General features: G+C 34.5%; 4 protein-coding genes across 5 annotated transcripts; 2 read left to right on the forward strand and 2 right to left on the reverse strand.

The window, feature by feature from the left end:
• The first annotated feature begins 3,086 nt into the window (after nucleotides 1-3,086).
• On the forward strand, nucleotides 3,087-5,051 carry LOC145074892 (F-box protein At5g51370-like). The gene is made up of 2 exons (XM_079021219.1): nucleotides 3,087-4,530; nucleotides 4,649-5,051. Exons 1-2 carry the CDS (start codon nucleotides 3,236-3,238, stop codon nucleotides 4,920-4,922), a joined length of 1,569 nt encoding a protein of 522 aa, XP_078877345.1. The 5' UTR covers nucleotides 3,087-3,235; the 3' UTR covers nucleotides 4,923-5,051.
• Nucleotides 5,052-6,563: 1,512 nt separating this feature from the next.
• Nucleotides 6,564-9,946, forward strand: LOC145072435 (P-loop NTPase domain-containing protein LPA1 homolog 1-like). The gene is made up of 15 exons (XM_079018853.1): nucleotides 6,564-6,956; nucleotides 7,341-7,424; nucleotides 7,738-7,811; nucleotides 7,885-7,918; nucleotides 8,042-8,100; nucleotides 8,177-8,291; nucleotides 8,400-8,437; nucleotides 8,525-8,622; nucleotides 8,703-8,758; nucleotides 8,828-8,933; nucleotides 9,013-9,131; nucleotides 9,247-9,300; nucleotides 9,422-9,487; nucleotides 9,565-9,639; nucleotides 9,715-9,946. The coding sequence occupies exons 1-15, from the start codon at nucleotides 6,777-6,779 to the stop codon at nucleotides 9,775-9,777; spliced, it is 1,221 nt and encodes a 406-aa protein (XP_078874979.1). The 5' UTR covers nucleotides 6,564-6,776; the 3' UTR covers nucleotides 9,778-9,946.
• Nucleotides 9,765-12,777, reverse strand: NOA1 (P-loop containing nucleoside triphosphate hydrolases superfamily protein). Its single transcript, XM_079018851.1, has 13 exons — nucleotides 12,326-12,777; nucleotides 12,061-12,246; nucleotides 11,893-11,979; nucleotides 11,738-11,817; nucleotides 11,484-11,565; nucleotides 11,375-11,395; nucleotides 11,230-11,275; nucleotides 11,013-11,131; nucleotides 10,812-10,925; nucleotides 10,607-10,711; nucleotides 10,447-10,536; nucleotides 10,264-10,370; nucleotides 9,765-10,173 (listed from the first exon to the last, which is right to left on the reverse strand). The coding sequence occupies exons 1-13, from the start codon at nucleotides 12,743-12,745 to the stop codon at nucleotides 9,915-9,917; spliced, it is 1,716 nt and encodes a 571-aa protein (XP_078874977.1). The 5' UTR covers nucleotides 12,746-12,777; the 3' UTR covers nucleotides 9,765-9,914.
• Nucleotides 12,778-15,245: 2,468 nt separating this feature from the next.
• LOC145074868 (cell number regulator 6-like) lies at nucleotides 15,246-17,125 on the reverse strand. 2 transcript variants are annotated; one of them, XM_079021197.1, is made up of 5 exons: nucleotides 16,987-17,125; nucleotides 16,766-16,870; nucleotides 16,160-16,274; nucleotides 15,788-16,059; nucleotides 15,246-15,698 (listed from the first exon to the last, which is right to left on the reverse strand). In XM_079021197.1, exons 2-5 carry the CDS (start codon nucleotides 16,868-16,870, stop codon nucleotides 15,459-15,461), a joined length of 732 nt encoding a protein of 243 aa, XP_078877323.1. In that variant the 5' UTR covers nucleotides 16,987-17,125; the 3' UTR covers nucleotides 15,246-15,458. The 2 variants fall into 2 exon arrangements, with proteins under 2 accessions (XP_078877323.1, XP_078877322.1); XM_079021196.1 differs by having other exon boundaries at nucleotides 16,766-16,875; nucleotides 16,987-17,121.
• Between the last annotated feature and the right edge of the window lie 471 nt (nucleotides 17,126-17,596).

Here is a 17,596-nt window from a genome sequence, read left to right on the forward strand (position 1 = left end):
CTAATTGCCTCACTATATATAGATCCTTTAAGGACCAAAAACGTGGACAAGCTTCTTGCTAGGGTTTTCACACAGTTTTGGCAGCCTCCATCCTCTCTCTTCTTCATCCTCTTGCTTATGGTGTTTGTAAGCCATTAGAGGAGTGACACTTGTGACTCTAAGCCTTCCAAAGTCAATTCAAGGAGGAATTGGGATTGTTATTGCTACATAACAATCAAGGTAATATCATAAACCTAATTATATGTTAATATCGATTTATAGTCTTGGATTCAAAGCATGTACAATAGAGAAACCTAGATCCAAGCATTAGGGTTTGTATGAGCACATAGGATGTCTTATGACCAAAACCCATCAAAAATGACTTCACTCACTCATCAATCCAAAAGGGGCCAAAAGCATAACAAAGCACAATATGAAGAGATCTAAGCATCTATAAGTCAAGGTTCAAACTTGATACCTTAGAAAGCTTGCACAAAAGAAGATGATTTTGGATCCAAAGCCTTTCCACCAAGTTGGCCAACTTCAAGATCCCCTCTTTCTTCACAAGGACCAAAAATGAGCACCAAAAGCTTCTCATTAGCTCAAGAACACCACTAAGAGATTTAAAGATCGATTTTAGGGTTTTAGTAGCAAAGGAGGCTGCTAAGGAGGCTAACCATGAGGAGTTAAGGCCTTTAAATAGGGTGCAACACCCTAAAAATTAGGGTTTCCCCAGCAGCCCCCAATATGTCGTGTTAAGATACAAACACGCCATGTTGGTCCAATAAAATCCGCTGCCCAACGCTCTACTAACACGCGGTGGTGAGGCTTCACCATGCCATGTTCAAAGGGAATTACAAAAACATTTGGAAATAATTTCATACCTAGAATCGAGTGTTACAAGAATGATGCAGTCTCCGAAATGGACGAAATTCGCATAGTGTACGTAGATGCTAAAACTATACATCCCTTCGTGATCATCTGCAATATTATTTTGTCTACTCGGGACTTTTAGGGGGTCAAAATGACATTTTTTTGGCTTAGGGTGGCTTGCAAAATTTTCGAGTAGAATGATGCAGTCTCTGAATTGGACGAAATTCGCACAGTGTATGTAGATGCTAAAACCAGACATTGCTTTGTGATTACCTGCGATATTATTTTGGCCATTCGGGACTTTTTAGGGGGTCAAAATGACATTTTTTGGTTTTGGGGTGGCGCGCGAACTTTTCAAGTAGAATGATGCAGTCTCCAAATTGGACGAAATTTGCATGTATATGTAGATGCTAAAACTATACATTACTTTGTGACCACCCGCGATGTTATTTCGACAATTTGGGACTTTTTAGGGGGTGAAAATGACACTTTTCAATTTTGGAGTGGAGCGCGAACTTTATGAGTAGAATGATACAGTCTCCGAATTAGACAAAAATTGCACAGTTTATGTAGATGTTAGAACTATACATCACTTTGTGGTGAAGCACAAATTTTAACTAAAGTAACATAGTACAAAACACATCCAAAAAACTTGTCTGTAATCTGAAAACTAAAAACTGGACCATTTAATATTGTTCATCATATTTAGGACTTAAGACTAAGATTTAGACTATTTTTTATGAAATTTTAACAAGAAATGTGGACATTAAAAGTTGATAGCTAACCTGATACAATGTAATCTTCTCCGACTCCGAATTGGTATGAATCGGATTTTGTCCCATCGAAATCTTTGATAGAATCTGAACTGGTATATCGAGTGCAATGGACCGCATTTCAAATTTTTGGTTAACATGAGAGACCAAATATTTAGCCGTGCTGGGGTTTCTGCCAAGAAAGAGGCACCTGTGAACTTTGTGACTGACCCATTGGAATGTAGATCAACACTTAGACCAGCTGGTGAAGTTTTCACTTTGGGGTTTCCCCTCTTGTGGGCTTGGGAGTGAAGTTTTCACTTTGGGGCAAACTGCTTTAAAAACTGCATCAAACAAAGTGGCAAAACATGAGAAAGCGTACATGGAAAATCAACACACGTTTATATCCTTTGCATTTGATACTTTCGGTTTCCTTGCGTCAGAAGTTGTGAAGTTACTCAATAGAGTCCAACAGGTCATGCATAATAATGTTCTGACTCCAAGATCTATAAATATTGTTTTTAAAAGAAGAGTAAATTACTGAAATCGTCTCTATGGTTTGGTCAAAATTTCACGTTTGGTTCCTAACTTTTCTTTTGCACTCGGATCATCCCAGTGGTTTGATTTTGTTACGTTTTTCGTCCCTTACATACATCAAATTAGGGACCAAACGTTTAATTTTGACCAAACCATATGGATGAAAATCGCAACGAAATCAAACCATAGGGACGATCCGAGTGCAAAAAAAAGTTAGGGATCAAACGTGAAATTTTGACCAAACCATAAGAAACCATAAGGACGGTTTTAGTAATTTCTTCTTAAAAAAAATAGTTTTGTTATAAAAAAAATGGTTGCGACCAGGGCCGGTCCAGACGGTGGGCAACCCGGGCGATCGCCCAGGGCCCACGACTCCAGGGGGCCCAAAATTTATGGGTTACGTAGTTTATATATATAAAAAAAATTATTATCTAAATGATTAGGGCGTAAAGTTGGTTGAAACTCAAATTAGCTCAAAAGATAAACAACTTATTTTACTTATTAGTGCTAATTGAACACGTCTATATTAAATAGTAAATGATATATTTTTTTAATATTTATTATCTTTGTCTTTGAGGGGTTCTTTTTTTCTTTTTGCCCAGGGCCTCGTATATGTTTGGACTGGCCTTGGTTGCGACATAGCTTGTTGTTCGTTTACCCGCTAAATATTTCTTAAGTATTTGTTTATATGAAAGTTGATTTAACCAAAGTATTTGTTTATATGAAAGTTGATTTAACCAAATAAACGAACTGGTATATCGAACTTCTGTATGTAAAATAATCCATTTGGAAAGAGGTGGCAAAATCCATAAATTGAGAAAAACTTGATCATTGATAATTCACAAAATCATGTGTCCCAAGAAAATAATATACAAAATATTAAATAAAGAATATTGGGACCCACATAAAATGGCCGTTGCCCGTTGGCTGCAAACTCGATTCAAAAATCCATAAATCGAGAAGAAAAAAGCAGCTCAAATCCCTCGACACAGATTCAAGAAAAAAGCCACCAACTGATTCACACAAAAATTAGCACACCAGTTCTAAAGATCTTTGAATCAGATGTGAAGTGGAGAAGAAGGAACAAGTTTCCAATGTCGTCGTGTTCTGTGGAGAATCAAAACCCTAACCATTCTTCCCCGTTAAATTGGTCCAACCTTTGGTTGAAGAACAAGAAAGCTCTTGATCATGTCTCTTCAACTATCCGCCGTCGCTCGTTCTACAGAAAACCCCCACCCCCACCCACTCCTCAATCACCACCACCGCCACAGCAACCACCACCACCGCCACAACAACTACCACCGGAAGTGACCGTTGTTCCTCTTTCTCCCCATTTTCAACAAACCCATAACAACGAAACCCTACTTCCTGATTCTCCCGAAGTAGTCCCCTCTCATGATTTCATTTCCCTCCTTTCCGATGAAACACTCCTGCAAATTCTCTCCAAACTTCCTGACAGATCTCAAAGGAATTCGAATTCTTTGGTCTCCAAATCGTGGTTCAATCTCCAAGGTCGTTTGGTAAGGTCAGTTAGGGTTTTCGATTGGAGTTTCCTTACATCTGGTCGTATGTTCACTAGATTCCCTAACCTCATTGACATTGATTTACTTCACGGAAGCGTAATTTCTAGCAGCCATTTAAAAAGCTGTGGTCTCTCTTTAGGCCGTGAATTTGGCCCCTTCTGCATCGAATCCGATGTCTTTTCACCAAACAACCATACTTTCCGACCTGTTAACGAAGTAGATTCTGTGTTGAAATGTTTAGCTACCGCATACCCCAATCTTCAACGACTTGTACTCCTAAATTCTTCCGAGATTGGGTTACTAAGTCTTGCAGAAGGGTGTCCGAATTTACAAGAAATGGTTTTGCATCACTGCCATGATCAGATTCTGCATGGGATTGCGGGATTTACAAATCTGCAGATACTGAAGTTGATTGGAACCATTGACGGATTCTATTCCTCTTTGGTTTCAGACATAGGGTTAACAATTCTTGCTCAAGGGTGTAGAAGGTTAGTGAAACTTGAACTCAGAGGATGCGAGGGGAGTTATGATGGAATCAGAGCAATCGGACAATGTTGTCAAATGCTAGAAGAACTCACCTTCTGTGATCATCGAATGGATAATGGGTGGTTGTCAGCTCTTTCCTACTGTGAAAATTTGAAAACTTTAAGGTTAGTTTCGTGTAAAACCATCGATCAAAGCCCTGGACTTGATGAACACTTGGGAGCTTGTAGATTGCTTGAAAGATTACAATTGGAAAGGTGCAGATTATGTGAAAAGGAAAGTCTGAGAGCACTTTTTCTTGTGTGTCGATCTGTTAAAGAAATGGTTGTAAAAGATTGCTGGGGTTTGACAGATGGCATTTTTCTCAATGCCAATTTGTGCAGGTAGTTTCTTGTTTTCTTGATTTCTTAATTTTCACTACTTATCTTCTCATAAAAAAAAAAAAAACAACTTTTTTTGTGCTATTTGATGTTGATACAAATTATGATTGTGTGTTGATAGGAGGGTTAAATTTCTGTGGATAGAAGGATGCTCAAGGGTAACAACAGAAGGTTTAGAATCTGTTGTCCTTTCTTTGAAGGAGCTTGAAAGCTTGAAGGTGATATCGTGTAAAAATATGAAAGATGATGAAGTGAGTCCTGTGCTTTCTATGTTGTTTTATAGTCTTAAAGACTTGAAATGGATGCCTGATAACAGATCGGTTCTCTCAACGAGTCTTGTGGGGTCCGGAATGGGTAAACGAGGGGGTAAGTTCTTTAAAAAGTTGCAAATTTGAACATGTGATTTAAGACTTTTGTTGATTGTAAAGATTATGTAGCACTTGCACTTGTTGTGTATTAATGTGTATTAATTACTAACTTGATAGAATTCTTGTTGTATGAAAGAATGTCAATGCTTTATGCAATTACTACCTTTTGGGTTTTTTTGTTTCTGTATTAGGTTAACACACAAAAGTAAAGTCATGTATCTATTAAATCATTAAGTGAAAACAAACTCCTTAGGCCCCAAATGTGTTGGAGATGGGCAAAAGAATTAGGACCTCAAGGGTCTTGAACTCTTGATACTCTTTTTATATATTTACAGTATTAGTAATGTTTAGAGATTGACAATTTCAACTCATTCAATTCAATGTATAATATTTGTGCCTTTTAAATTTAATAAAAAACATATGAAACAGGTGGAAAATGGGGGCTTAACGTGTTTTCAAATGCTTATAACTACAAATCATCTTATTTAGAGAAAATAATTTATTATTAAAAAATATGATTTTTAATAAGATTCATGTGTTATAAAGACAAAATACATAAAACATGATAATCAAAACTTGTTATACTTCATCAATATTTTAATTGTTATTTATTATTGTATGTAAAGGTAGACCATGATATATTTAACCAATATTGGTCAAAATGTAACTCAAAATAACTAGGATCGTATTTGGAAAAAAATAGGTAGCAGCTACAAGTAACTTTTATTTATATAGAGATGTTTGTTTAAAATAGTTGTTATCTTTTAAATATATATAAAGCTATTTATAAACAAAAAGTTTCCAAAAACTACTCCAAGTAATTTTGAATTCGAAGGTTTTTGTATAAAATAAAAAACAATACCTCCCACTGCCAAATAAATTTTTTTTTTCAGAGTTTTTCATTAAAAACTAAAAAATCTTAAAAAGATTTTAAAAACTCCTTTCCAAATACGCCTGTAATAATAATAAAATATTTTAGTCTTTTCTTCATGCGAAATGCAAAAAACTGGGGAAAGAACAAATGCTTAGGCTAAAGTGAGTGGAGGTGTTAAAGAAGGTGCTAAAGGTGTTAGACCGGAGGGAGTGGTGCCACCGAAACCGCACTCCCTTCACCGCCACATATGCGTCACGTTATTTTTTACCACACAAGTGTGGTTTCATGCCACACCAAGGGAGTGAGATTATAATAATAAGAGAGAAAAAAAAAATAGAAGAAGGTGATTGATTGAAAGAGAAGAGAGAGAACAAATAAAAGAAGAGAAAGAGAGTGAAAGTGCAGCAAAAATCTACCGTATTGCGGCCTAAACCGCAGTCAGGGGGCGGTGTTCCCCTGCCTATGTGGCAAAAGGTGCAGTAAAGACCGCACCCACATCCCACAGCCTTACACCAATCCCTACTTTATGTCAAAGAGATGCCATGGGTGTATGGGTGTAGGAGAGGAGAGAAAAAACATGAAGCTGTCTTATAATTGGTTGATTTGTATTTCTTTATATATATATATATATATATATATATATATATATATATATATATATATATATATATATATATATATATATATATATATATTTTTTCTCCACAATTAAACATATTAAATTGTGCCACTTCTACTCACTTTTCACTTTTTGTGCTAAACATGGTAAGTTTCATAAAAAAAACTTAATTCTATGTGGCAACATGCTATGCTAGCCTTAAACCATTTGTCGAGTGTCAAAATCGTCGAATTGAAGGGAGAGCTTCGCTTTTTGTGCAAATCTCATTCATTTGTTCATCATCTTTTTGATCGATCGATAAGAGATATATGCAACTCACGCTCCTCTGATCGCTGATTTTCAGTGTTCGCCGTTTCATTCTCTGCAGCTGCACGGATATAGAGAGACGATGAAGAAGGATAAATCAGTAGTAATAGAGAACCCTAGCGGAAGTGGTGTAGCTAAAACATCTTCTTCGAACAGGTTATTTGTACGAGAAGAAGAAGAATCAGAGAGAAAACAAACTACTTACGACTTCCCCTTGCCAATTGTTACTCGTAATGGTTCCTCCAAATACGATTTCGTCAAGGTTTGATTCGTTCACGTTGATCCGATTTCTCCGTCCTGATAAATTACGTTTTGAGTTTCAATTTCGGACCTTGTAATTTTTAAATGAAAACCGATACGAATGTTCTTGCAAATTTGGACCCTGATCAGTACTTGTTATAAATTAAAAGGTGGCTGGATACGAAACTACTCCATTGCTTAATCTTTCCAGTAAAAACAACGAAATAGGTGTTTGGAATGAAAACGGTGCCAAATGAAATCAACTTGAAATGCGAAGAGTAAACATATCTGATATCTCACAGTTTGAGTTAAAATGTAGCATTTGCGAATGAATAAGTACTATATCAACGTCCTGGGTTATGCAAATGATTTTATTATTGGCTGAGTTTTGTTTCATTGATTTCAGGTGAAAGTATGGTTGGGTGATAATGCTGATCACTACTATGTCCTCTCAAGATTTTTGCTTAGCAGAATGTTGACTGTTACTAAGGTTCGGCCTTCAATCCATGGTTTCTTACAAGGTTCAATCCACTAGTTGTTATATCTGTAGAAGTCTTTGTGCGTCAAGAAACCTTTCATTTGCATGTCTAATCGGAAAATTGTTCACCATTTCATCTTGATTGATGATAATCAAGAATGATATGTCCAATAGAAAAAGCTAAAATAAACTTTCAATGTCCTAGAAATAGAGAAAAGAAGAATTACCTGTGGATGAAAAAAAGCATGCACCTACCACCAGTGTTTATACTTATGTTATATTTTAAGATAACCTTAAATCCAAGATTATCATGCTTTATTTTCAGATTCCTAATCATACTGCTCTCAAAATTGCACTTGAACTCAAGAAGTTGCTGGTAGACAATAGCCTTCTTGATGTGTATGTCATCATATTCCATCTTTTGATTGCTATCTTTTGTTGCTTCAAATATCTCATTTTAGTTGTTCTGCAGCTCTCAATCTGATCTGGAAACTAATTTGTTTAAGGTAATATATCTGCAAGATCCATGTTTTTCCTATATTATGCTACTTTATCCATTGACTGAATTACAAAGTTCTGATTGACCTAAAACTTCTGCATGAAACTTCATTGCTTGTCTCCATTTCCAGCTCATGAACTGGCGTGGCTATGGGCAAGAGTATATAAGTCGTTACAGGATGATGACAAGGTAAAATGAAAGAGTATGAAATAAATAAACTTGGTGATTGTTTATAATTTTTTGATTATAATTACATCCTCCATAGATTTCACCATCAAAGGGTACCACTGGTCATTCTTGTATGTGGGACAGCATGTGTTGGAAAGTCTACAATTGCTACCCAACTTGCACAAAGGTTAAACTTGCCAAACGTATTACAGGTGAATCCTTTTACATAATGTTTTCTTTGACAAACTTTTGTGCATAAAAGATACATAAACTCCATTCAGATTAACATTCATTATTCATGAATCTTTGATATATGACAGACTGATATGGTCTATGAATTGCTAAGGACTTCAACAGAGTAAGTAAACTATCCACACTTACTTTTTCCTCCCATAATCTGCATGATACATATAACTTATGCTCTTTTTATTACTTATTAACTCAGTGCACCATTGGCATCTTCACCTTTATTGGCACGTGACTTTAGCTCCTCTGATGAGTTAATAACTGAGTTTTGCAGAGAATGTAGAATAGTCCGAAAAGGTAAATTTATAGATACAGATAGATAATAATGGAAACATGTCCATAAGTTGTATATGTTCATGTTTTGAGTTTTGACATAGGTTTGGCTGGTGATTTAAAGAAAGCAATGAAAGATGGAAAGCCAATCATTATTGAGGTATTTCATATCAACACAAAGATTCAGCTTTTTGAGTTATGAAACAGAATAAAATGTTTATGGTTGTAGGGAATGCATGTGGATCCAAGCATATACCTAATCGATGATGGAAATACCAACAAGAATGCTGAAAAGATGAATAAGGGTCCTGAAAGTGTTCCTGAGAATATTATAAGTTAGCTCTTAATTCGACCTCCTGCATTATTTTTATAGTTTTTTTTTTCTTAATTCTAATTGGTTATTTGGCTATTCAGTTAACAGTATGAAAGATCAAGCAGTGGAAAGAAAGGCTATTCATAAGAGAGAAAAATCTGGAGCCCCAGAACCAGTTGTAATTCCTATTGTCCTAAAGATGGCTGAGTTTGATCATAAGGTGAAAACATGTTAACATTTAATTCCATCCACAACATTATGAAATGTACCTTTGATGCATCCCTTTTTTTAAATATTCTTTTTTGTTTTTATTCTTGACTTACTATCATCTACAGGCATTACTAGAAGAGTGGATATCTACACGTAAATTCAGCAGTTATCCAATCAAGGTAGAATGTTTCTTTTCCTTTCAACTTATTTGTTATTATTATATAAGGATGCGTCTTTTTCACTTTGAGTTGTATATTTACTTGGATAGTTAAAAGTTAATTTTTTTGTGGACATTTTCAGGATAAAGACAAACTGATTAGCAACCTAAATACCATTCAAGATTATCTGTGCTCTTTCACATCACAAGTACACTAGTTTTTCTCTTAAACCAACGACATCTTTTTTTTAGTCAACTTTTCATATTTTTATTATTCATGTTACAGGGCTCAGAAGTAGCCAACATATCCGCAACAACTTTCCCCCAAACACTGGACTGGCTCCATAATCATCTTCTTCAGGTAAACATCAGTTTCCATTCATGTTTCTTATCAATTAATTCTTAAATAATTTGTCATGTTATTATGTTTATCCAGCGTATTGAACAAGGTATATCCTCCGCCTCTAAAGAAAATGTTGGTCAACATGATGAAACGTAGATTGGGCATTTCACACGTACAAATCGTTGATTTTTCATCTCCAAAGTTAATGTTACAATAAAGACTCAAACTTTGTCTCATTTACAATAATACAAAAATGGTGACACGTGTACATTCATATACCAAATATATGGTTCTTAAAAGTGCCACTTGGGTCTGGTTTCTTCTTCTTTTTCTGTCAAATCTCTGTACTGATACCATTCTCCTCCCACCTTACCAACCGGAAGTGGGGCCCGGACAAAAATCTCAACAGGTTTAGGAACATGAACATCTAATGATATCTCCATATCCTTTTCTTCCACTAAATTTGACCCCACTTCTTTGACCGTTTGACCAAGACCAACCGGTTCAACTGTTATCCACCCAAGACCCGAGATTGCCACATCACAAGCAGGTCTATAAAATGATAGTCTTTTAATGCCATAAAAATATAAAACTCAATAGATGTTACAAAAATATAAAATTCAATGATGTTTAAATACATACCTTTGTGTGTCATCGAATCTTATTTGTAATTGGCGAATAGTCTCGAGTCCTGTCCAAGTGGCTACTTGTTCTCCACTTGGTGGTGTTAAAGCAACTCCTACTTCTTTCTACACATGTTATACAAGATTCTTTAATTTTTAACATAATTTTTAGCATAGTACATATGTTTAAGTCGAACTATACCTTGTAGAATTGTTCTGCTTTATTTGTGGGTAGAATATGAAGCTTTAGGGCTTTGGGTCCATAAAATGTTAAACATGTTTCCGGAAGGACCTGAAGAATAGAAATAAAACATTAAAAAAATGTAAAATGAAGAATAAATAAAACATTAGAAGGTTAATACCTTCAAAATATCGATTCGAACGAGGCCTCCCCAAAATATGGAAAAACCAGTTAAGTCATTAAACTCCATTTTCTCACTTACCCATTGATCCAAGACTACCTGTTTCTGTTACATTCCAAGAAATAGCAACATACTTTCACTGTTACATAGTTTGAAAACAGAAGTAAATGAAAGTACATTGCTATTACAAGAAAGGAAAACATACTGTAAATGATTGACCTCTGAGTCGACTCCTGGGAGCAAGAGCAGGTAGATCTTGTGAATGAATCACAGCAGCTTGCCTATGATGGAGATGAACTCCAGGTGTGTCATATAATTTCTGAATTAATGAATTATCCAACAATTTAAACTTTTAAAAAAATGGCCCTTCTTCATACTAAAAGTTGAAACAAAATGACATTCATACCCCTCCTCCAAGGAAAGCGTTAATTGGAATTGGACCGACTGTGGTGCCAGGAACAGCAGATTGTATTGGTTTATATTTTCTTGCCATTGCAGCAACCGGATCTTTATTTGAAAGCATCTCTGTATATGTTAAATTGGTCATTAACATAAATATATCTGCAACATTCGCTTGCTTTTTAAAGATTTTTTTTTTTATCAAACTCCAAAAATTAACTTACTCAATAATGCATTGATAAATGCAGATTTCCCCACATTAGCTGCTCCCTGAAGAAACACAGAAAATTGTAGTAAAAAAAAAACTAGCATTTTGTTTTGGCATTTTAAGAAGTTAATTTTGTGGGTCCCTTGTACTTAATAACTAACCAGAATGTACACATCCCGCCCCTGCAAAAATAAAAAAGTGTATTATGTATCATTTATCCAAACAACACTTGATAAAAAAAAAAAAAAAAAAAAGGAAACTGGATTTTACCTTCTTCTCCTTCTGAATTTCAGAGATAACTCCAGCAAGTCCAACTAATGACTTTGAACTTGTCATGTGGACACTTAAAACACTGCAACAAATATATATATATATATATATATATATATATATATATATATATATATATATATATATATATATATATATATATATATATATATATATATATGGGTATTTCTTTTTCAATGAATGTAGAAGGATTGACTTAATAGAGAAAAATCAGAATGAAAACAGGGTCTTACTTAAGCTTCTTTTTCATGGTGGCTTCCACAACCCAATCACCAACACAATTAAAATCTGTCCCTTTTGGAAGAAGATCAACCTTCATCAACATTTAATACAAAAAATTAGCAACGAGAATAAACCAAAAAATGGAGAAAAGCGAAAGAATATTCACCTTAGTCACAACTAATATAATTGGATTTGCTCCAGCAAGATCACGTACATGAGCCAAAAAGCTGCCATTGAAATCCACTATATCAACCTAAAAAGTAATCAACCATACATACAACAATTCACCATTAAAGCTATTTACAGATTATGATTCTACAATTGAAATCCTCACCAGTTTTACAATCAAAGCCTTTTCATGGCGTAAATGGCGTAACTTTTCTCTAAGCTCCTCCGCAGTAACAAACTGTTTTCCACCGGCGTAACCTCCATTTCCGCCCACCGCGGTGACCATATGCCCATGAGATAACAGGCGACACCTCCCACAAAGAACTGTTCTAAGCTGACGATGTTTCTTCTTCTGCAATTACACTAAACAAATCAGTTATATGAAACAAACAATTGTCCGAACACAAGTACCCAAATTTCAATTCTTATACCAGTTCATAGGTTTCCGGGTCAACATAACCCGGGGCATCCGATTCTGAAATCTGCAACGGGGCTCCACACCCGTAACAGCTGTAAGTTGATGTCGAAGTAGATTTCAATGAACCATTGATTTTCTCTTTCTTCTTCTTCTTCTTCTTTTTCTCAAGAACGAGAGCTGAAGCTGCTAAGTATTGTTGTCGTTCAAGGAAGATATCGCCTCGGGTCGGGGCGGCAGCTCCGGTTCCTTGTGATTCAGGTGCTGAGACTGATAATTGGGTTTGAGTTGGTGGTGGATTTTGTTGTTGGGACTGTGAATTAATGGGTTTGCAAATGATTATGGTTCGACTCGAATTGCAGAATTTAAGGGTTTTGAAATGGTGAGGAAGGAGGAACGTGGAGAAGGAGGTGAGGGGGAGGGTTTTAGGAATCATTATCGGAATCAGAAGTGTTGAGGGTGGGTTTTTTCGAGCTAAAAACGTTTTTGAGAATCTTGTTGGCTTTTATGGCCCCTTTACTTTTATTTATTTACGTTTTTGCCCCTTAACTTTAGTCCTATCAATAGTGTTGCTCGAATATTAATCTATTTGGCTTGTTATATCTCAAATCGAAAAATAGATTGTTATGAAAAAACTACTTAATTAAATAGAAAGCTTCATGTGTATAGCTTATAATTTTACAAGCAAAATGAAAAGATTCATGGTAAAAGAGTTTCCATCGATAGCTTGTTTGACTTTTGACAAGCTTATTGATCCAAAAAAAAAACTCCCAATAAGCTTTTATTATGGATATTTTAGTATTTTGAAGTTTATAAGATATATTGAAAAATAACAACGTACTTAAAAATGGTCGAGAGAAAAATTAAATAAGGGCATATATGACTATTTGAAAAAAATAATAATGGGAAATTTTCTTTTTATTTACATTTTATATTGAGTTGTGTTGTAGAGAAGCTATACATCGTAAGTACTTATTAACGGTGTCACACCGTAAATTAAAATGAAACAATTTATTTAAAATTATTTATTAGTTGTATTTAGATTGTGTTTGACTCGCTACTTGAAAAAAAATAGTTTTTAACTGAAAATTTACTTCTGGTTTGATAATACTATGATGTATGAAGATGGAGAAGTATGCAAAGAAGACAATGTGGCATTCGGTGGAGAGGGAGAACACCCCCTCCCCTATGTAATGACCCGCACTTACACCTCCTTTGTGGGAGAATTGAATGGCAACCAACATCTATCTTCTCTCCTTTATTTTTTTTTTTAAATGCTATATTTTTAAAAGTTGGATCCAAATGAATTCATTATGAATCCACTGAAAAATAGTATTTTGGTACAAACTGATCATGTCCGGTTTGAAAAAAAATGGTATGTTGATTTTCAATAACATTAACTCTTAATTAATTTTTAATGAAATGTTTTGATTTTAATTGTATTTGTTAAAAGTTTTTATTCAGTAAACTAATATTGTTTTTATTTCTATTTAAACAACAAAAATAAAAAGGGGAGGAGAGGAAGGAGAGATCATTCCCTAGGTAAAAAAAGAAGGTGAATAGTGGGGTGTGTGTATGGGGTGGGGTGGGGGAAACTAGTTTGGAAGTTAGATGACAAATATTTGGGGTGAGCATGCTGCGGTTCGGTGCGGTTTTTGTATAAAACCACAACCGCAACCGCAAATTGCGGTTTTGATTCGATTCGGTTTTGCAGTTATTTCGGTGCGGTTTCGGTTTTTAACCACAAAATGAGGTGGTGCGGTTTTTTGGTTAAAAATGTACGGTTTTTCATGTTCAAAACATAAAATTTAGTCGACTTTCATTTATTTCAAGATTTTCATTGCAAATAAATCACAATTTTGGTCCATATTTATTCTTTCAAGTTGCATATTATTATGTTATATTGAATTCAAATAATTAACAATATGCCTAACATTACTAACCACCATTTACACACCAAAAACTAAACAATAAAAATCGTAAGATATAAAATTGATAATTTATTTTATTAATTAAATATAAGTATTATAAATATTTAAATAATATATTAAATTATGCGGTTTGCGGTTATTTTGGTTAATTTGATGCGGTTATTAAACATAAAACCGAACCGCACCGCAATTTTTCGGTTTCGTCAAAATTAAAACCCGCACCATTGGTTTTCATTTCGGCTTCGGTTTATGCGGTTATTTCAGTTTTTTGGGTTTCGGTTCGATTTTTGTTCACCCCTAACAAATATAGAATGATATAAAAGAACGTTTAGAATAACTAAAAACTAAAAAAACAACTATATTTAGGTTTAGCACATTCTCTTTGTACTATATATCATATTTGCAATATTATTATGAATTTCTCATTTCTAATGGCTCCACTCTCTAACATTAACAATTTTGTTCATCTTAATAAATGAAAGAAAGAATCAAATTTATTGAAAAACACCGGATTTTGTTTCTTTGTGGTAAATCTTAATCATAAAAGTTGAATTTTACTAAAATGTATTAATAACTTTTATTTCAAACATTAATTTACATTTTTTCCTATAAACATATGTTGCATATACTTATCTTATTACTAAAGTTTTTAATAAAAAAAAATATAGAAAACCAATTATTATATTTATAAAATATAGTGTCCACGAAAAAAAAAAGTTAATATCATTTTATAGTAACTAACTATCTCAAATATATTATAAAGTCTATCTCAAATACTTTTTTATAAAACTAGCTTATAAGCCATCATCATGAGTACCTTAGTTGTAGAATTCACAAAACATAGCATAAACCACAACAAACATAAACCATTTTGTACAATCTAAACATTCAAAGTAACTTATTAACCAAACCACAATAAGCTAATTTAGTCATTAAACACTTTAAATAAGCAAATTTCAAACACTCCTTACTAGATTAAATCATGTCCACATTTAGCTCATTAAGTAAAAAAAAAAAAAAAAACAATTTAGTCATTAAACCCCAACCAAAAACATAAGATGCTAACCATCAATCCAAGGGTAAAAACTAAAATGAAGTTCATACTCATAGTTTCATACTCCCTCCTCCTATCAAATAACAATTATAAAATCATAAAAATAACCATATTTAATTATGTATGTAGAAGCAAAACCAACTTCATACTTATAATGCTCGATATCATAGAGGTTGCATCTCCAAATTGGTATGATGTTCATGTCCATTCACAGCTGATGATGATGATGACGACTCTTGATTATTATCATCAGCAGAATTCATCTGCTGAACAGGAGGAGCATTAACAAGAGTCATTGGCATCACAAAGTTATCAGAAAGCCTTCCCTTCATCTCCCTATGTTCTTGACACAACGCACACCAATGCATACAACAATGCACCAAACACGGATCACATGGTGAATTCTGCCAAATTCAAATAAACTATATACATTACAATCATAGCTTCAAATAACTAACTACATTACAACAAGGGTATTCACGTCTTTTTTTACCTTAAGATGGTATTTCTTCTGCAACATTTGTCGAACAATCCCAGTGTATATACCACACATCCACCAACTAAACAGCAGCCCTTCACAAATGAGAAATGATGTTCTCGGGTCAATAACTCCATGCAATGCTGCTGTTGTTGCAGCAAGTGCAAGACCTCCTTCAATGAAAATTGCATGAAGAACACATGGAGTTGTTGTAGAGCCATAGTCGTCTCTTAGGGTTTCATAATTGCGCCCAAACAGAACACATGGACAAAAAAGTCCTGTCCAACCTGAACATATAGTAACAATATAATAGGGAAATCAGATGAGATTTATATATGCTGTGTAGTGTAGTGTAGTGTAGCAATTTGGTTTGAGAGAAAAGCTTACAGCTTTCTGGATCTTCTGCACAAGCAAATATACCGGTTGTCCATGGCTCAACAGCAGGAGGCTCAAAGCTCTCAGGTAATGGTTGTCCACATTCATTGCACTTGCGCACATTTAACTGTAAATTAAGTGAGATTAAAGGGATGTAAGGAATTTGTAGAAAGAAATATGTCATATCGTAACAAAAGAACTAAAGAATTATCCTGAATTGAGTTGATTTAGATAAGAAAGATCTAAACCACGTTGTCACACAAAAAAAAGCCCTAAAATTTGAATTTTCTGAAGAGGTTTACTTTTGAAGTAGTATGAAAGTAAAATTTCAAGGATTAGAATGCATCGAGATCTCGAAACATGCTTCAGAATTTCTAAGAACTAACAGAACTTATACAAGTAATTGAAATTGGTTGATTGTATACTTCCGAACAAAGGGTTTTTTAAGCTAACAAGTGAGTACGTTCATATCAAGCAATGTCCATAGCTCCATACCACGTAATCACACTCATCGTCCTTAAAATCCGAAAAACCCTAAAGTTAATTGATTAAACGTTGAACGTTAACCGGATCGGTCAACTAACTACAACTGGTACACAAAACACGCCGTGATCAAACCTGAGGAACTTCAATAGGCTGATTGAGCTCTCCCGGATTAACCTCGACAGGCGCTTGATCTTTGTTCAACTTTACATACCGCGATGGATTATCTCCGTCCGCCATCTGATCTGAAACAACGAGTGATCAAATTATAAAAAAAATGAACAGACGAAATTCTAAAGTAATCAAGCGAGTTGAATACAAAGACATCGACCGGAGCTCCGGCGGGTTGTCCATACCCTTGACTGAATTCAGCAACTAGTCAAAGACAAAATCTGTGATACGAATGCAGATGATCTTCGGTCCGGAAGTAAACGGATATTGGAGGAAGATTTAACAAGGAAACAGGTCTCTGACTTCTACGGAAATCCAAGCGAGTTGCAATCTACTGCTTGTAGAGCACCCCCCATTTTAAAGCTAATTACATAATGAGTCCCTGCACTATATTTCAATATGCGGTATTAGTTCATTTGACTTTTTCTATTTTAACTTTTATCTTAGGACTTTTAAGTATTTTACATCATGTTCTTTCGTTATTTTAAGAAAATAAAGATATGAAAGAAAGAAAGAAAGAAAACCACAAAGTTTGTGTTTTCATTTGTTTGAAAATTTTGACTTGGATCCACCCGGGTTTGACCCGCTCATAAAAATGTTTTGTAATTATCATTAGGAGGAGGTTTATGGAAGTTTCGCAACTGTCATCAAAGGTCTTCTTATGCATATTTAAAACAACTTATGCTTATGTGTAAAAGAGTATTACTTTTTCCGGTGTCAACGCGAAGTATTATAAAGTTTGGATTAGTTTGTTTGATATTAAAACATAATAAGCTAATTATTTGGTTTTGGTGT

The sequence above is a fragment of the Lactuca serriola genome, chromosome 9, assembly GCF_051521515.1.
Source record: "Lactuca serriola cultivar US96UC23 chromosome 9, Lser_US96UC23_V15, whole genome shotgun sequence".
Lineage (NCBI taxonomy): Eukaryota > Viridiplantae > Streptophyta > Magnoliopsida > Asterales > Asteraceae > Lactuca > Lactuca serriola.

Bases quoted from the DNA above. Each gene is read 5' to 3' on its own strand.
- LOC145074868 (XM_079021197.1), bottom strand. From the start codon at position 16,870: ATGGCGGACGGAGATAATCCATCGCGGTATGTAAAGTTGAACAAAGAT. The intron at 16,275-16,765 runs GTTTGATCACGG...CTTAATTTACAG, and splicing joins AGCCTATTGAAGTTCCTCAG to TTAAATGTGCGCAAGTGCAA. The intron at 15,699-15,787 runs GTAAAAAAAGAC...TGAATTTGGCAG, and splicing joins AGAAGAAATACCATCTTAAG to AATTCACCATGTGATCCGTG.
- NOA1 (XM_079018851.1), bottom strand. From the start codon at position 12,745: ATGATTCCTAAAACCCTCCCCCTCACCTCCTTCTCCACGTTCCTCCTT. The intron at 11,980-12,060 runs GTGAGGATTTCA...ATTACTTTTTAG, and splicing joins AGGCTTTGATTGTAAAACTG to GTTGATATAGTGGATTTCAA. The intron at 11,396-11,483 runs GTAAAATCCAGT...TTATTTTTGCAG, and splicing joins AAATTCAGAAGGAGAAGAAG to GGGCGGGATGTGTACATTCT.
- LOC145072435 (XM_079018853.1), top strand. From the start codon at position 6,777: ATGAAGAAGGATAAATCAGTAGTAATAGAGAACCCTAGCGGAAGTGGT. The intron at 6,957-7,340 runs GTTTGATTCGTT...CATTGATTTCAG, and splicing joins CCAAATACGATTTCGTCAAG to GTGAAAGTATGGTTGGGTGA. The intron at 8,759-8,827 runs GTATTTCATATC...TTATGGTTGTAG, and splicing joins GAAAGCCAATCATTATTGAG to GGAATGCATGTGGATCCAAG.
- LOC145074892 (XM_079021219.1), top strand. From the start codon at position 3,236: ATGTCGTCGTGTTCTGTGGAGAATCAAAACCCTAACCATTCTTCCCCG. The intron at 4,531-4,648 runs GTAGTTTCTTGT...GTGTGTTGATAG, and splicing joins CTCAATGCCAATTTGTGCAG to GAGGGTTAAATTTCTGTGGA.